General features: G+C 41.7%; 1 protein-coding gene across 3 annotated transcripts in view; it reads left to right on the top strand.

The window, feature by feature from the left end:
• LOC118745917 (chitin synthase chs-2) overlaps window positions 1-2,920 on the top strand; it is a 32,980-nt gene that overhangs the window by 10,264 nt on the left and 19,796 nt on the right. Inside the window, exons 1-2 of one of the 3 annotated variants that reach the window (XM_036479570.1) lie at window positions 1,325-1,541; window positions 1,610-2,839. The exons of the other annotated variants lie outside the window; for them this stretch is intronic. Of the exons in view, the coding sequence (XP_036335463.1) occupies window positions 1,410-1,541; window positions 1,610-2,839 (1,362 nt within the window). The 5' untranslated portion in view covers window positions 1,325-1,409. Of the gene's footprint in view, window positions 1-1,324; window positions 1,542-1,609; window positions 2,840-2,920 lie in introns of those variants that run through there. 3 annotated transcript variants of the gene reach the window in all.

Below are 2,920 nucleotides of genomic sequence, written 5' to 3'. Positions count from 1 at the left end.
TCACTCATTATTAACAGAATACTTACAGTGAAAATAACAAGGATCGGGTGACTACAACATATATCTTCCATACATCTGATTGTTCAGATATGGGATTTTACTGTAAAACTCCTTTATTTGAACAGCTAAAACCGATAAATTTCGTAAGATATTTTATAAATAATAATACAAAGTCTACTGAGAAAATCGTCAAAATCTATGCTGTATAAGCTTTATCTCCTATAGCACTGATTGTTCAGATACCAGTTTTTGCGATATATCTCCTTTATGTAGGAAACTAAACCCAATAAATTGTGTCGGTTTACATACCGATCACATAGCAGTGAAAATCACTTAGATTGGTGCTAATATAAGGTATATCTTCCATACCTCTGTTTGTTCAGATGCGATTTTTTATATAGGTATGTAACTCCTCTATCGATGTATGCAGATGTACTCAAAAGCAGTAATCTGTCAAAGTAAAATTTGCAGATGTTCATGAAAGGTATGAAGCCTTCGGCATAGCCGAAGACAGCGCTGCTCTTACTTGTTTTTGTTTGCAACTGTACCACTCAAGCCCAAATTTTATCTCAGTGATTCTTATTGGGATTAGTCTGGGTAACAGTGGGTTGCCCCATCCGTTTCTCAAGTTGCACTTCGAAGAAATTGAAAGCCCTTGTCCGGGACTGGCCGAAACTTTTCATCAACTCCTCAGTCTGTGTCGATTACAGACTTGTTTATATAGCGAACAGCTTACTGCAAGACGGACCGAGAAACGCGGACGCAAGAGTAGGAGTTGAGTCCCATGAATAAATCAACGCCCAAGAATATTCTTAAAAAATTTAAAAAAGTATAATTAGCCACACAGAACTAAGTACGTATATATTTACATACATATATACTACGCTAGAGCAAACCTCACCTAACTAGTAACAAACAAACTTGAACTATTTGCCTGACCTCACACATTTTGCTTCGTGTTGCCAGTGCCCACCGCAATGAAGTTAGGTGCCGCTCAGCAGTCATAATTAATCACTTTTACTTTCATAACAATTATAACAAACCTAAGTACATACAAACACACGCCATTACTTATATACATACATACACGCCTACTTGAACTACAGGCGCAAAGATAAATGAACTGCCGGAACTGATTTTTATAAACTAGTTTAATGCTAAATGCTTCCTATGTACCATAGTAATTAACCGCACCCCATAAGCAATAAATATGTATGTCTAACTATGTAGTTCTTTATCTGAGAATATGAAAACCTTGATCTCGATTTAATCCAATTAAAATTCCCTTTGTTTGCAGCCAACGTACAATACAGGAGACCAAAGGCTGGGATGTATTTCGTGATCCGCCAATCAAGATCGAAACCGGCTCGACGGCCAACCAGGAATGCCTGGAGATCACTGTGAAGATTATGAAAATCTTTGCGTATTTTTTCACATTCATCATAGTGTTAACGGGTGGGGTTATGGCGAAGGGCTGTGTACTATTCATGACATCACAAATACGTAAGGATAAGAAAATAGAATACTGTAATAAGGATTTGGTGAGTAAAAGTAAAACAGTAATCATTCGTCATACATTTAACACAACTGCCTTTCATCGTTTTTGTAGGGTCGCGATAAAACCTTCGTTGTGAGGTTGCCGGAAGAGGAGCGCATTGCTTGGATTTGGGCCTTAATGATTGCGTATGCAATACCCGAAATTGGCTCCTTCATACGTTCGGCACGTATTTGCTTCTTTAAGACCTTTCGTGCGCCCAAAACAGGCCATTTTCTTTTCGTAACGCTAATGGAGAGTCTGAGTTGCTTTGGTACGGCGCTACTGATGTTCGTTGTGCTGCCACAAATCGATGCCATACAGGGCGCCATGTTGACCAATTGCCTGTGCGTAATACCCGGCATACTGGGACTGTTGTCACGCAACGCCAAGGAGGGCAAACGCGCTGTGAAAGTTATAATCGATTTGGCAGCAATTGCGGCACAGGTTACCGGCTTTGTTATATGGCCGCTGCTCGAAAATCGTCCCGAATTGTGGGTGATACCAATTGCTTGCGTTATGATCTCTTGCGGCTGGTGGGAGAACTATGTCTCGCCACAGTCACCCATCGGGCTGGTGCGCTCAATGGGCCGCATAAAAGAAGAGATGCGTAGCACGCGCTACTTTAGTCACATGTTCATTTCCATATGGAAGATTTTGTTGTTTCTCTGTTTGGTTCTCTTCATATTTTGGGCGCAAGGCGACGACCCCGGTGATATATTCAGCATGTATGGTGATGCTTTGGGGCCACACAAGATTTTAGTGGATGAGCTGGCTACCAGTCTGACCGGAAATTTGCCGGACACTTTAGATGCAGCCAACATAGATAGTATTGAGATTGATGCCGCGCACAACACAGTCATCTATGTACTGTTGTTGCAGATTTTCAGCGCTTACCTTTGCTACATCTTTGGCAAATTTGCTTGCAAAATTCTCATACAGGGTTTCAGTTATGCCTTCCCCGTCAGCTTGACGATACCTATCACAGTGTCACTGCTAATCGCAGCCTGCGGCATACGCATCGACGATCCTTGCTTCTTCCATGATACCATACCGGACTATCTGTTCTTCTCGAGCCCACGCAACTTCCGCTTCAACGATTTTGTCACACAGCAAATGGCATGGGCGTGGATATTATGGTTGCTCAGTCAGACTTGGATTTCGCTGCACATCTGGACACCGAAGTGCGAACGTTTGGCCACTACGGAGAAATTATTCGTGCGACCTATGTATTCGTCATTGTTAATTGACCAATCTATGGCCATGAATAGACGCCGGGATGATCAGGCGGACGTGAAGACGGAGGTGGGTGCACACTATAAGTTATGATTTTAGATAGAAGTGAAAATAATTTTGTATGTTTTCCTTAGGATCTCTCGGAAATCG

This window comes from Rhagoletis pomonella, unplaced genomic scaffold (assembly GCF_013731165.1).
Source record: "Rhagoletis pomonella isolate Grant_MI unplaced genomic scaffold, Rhpom_1.0 Rhpom_scaffold_00001, whole genome shotgun sequence".
Taxonomy (NCBI): Eukaryota; Metazoa; Arthropoda; class Insecta; order Diptera; family Tephritidae; genus Rhagoletis; species Rhagoletis pomonella.
This window is presented reverse-complemented; position numbering and strand designations above follow the sequence as displayed.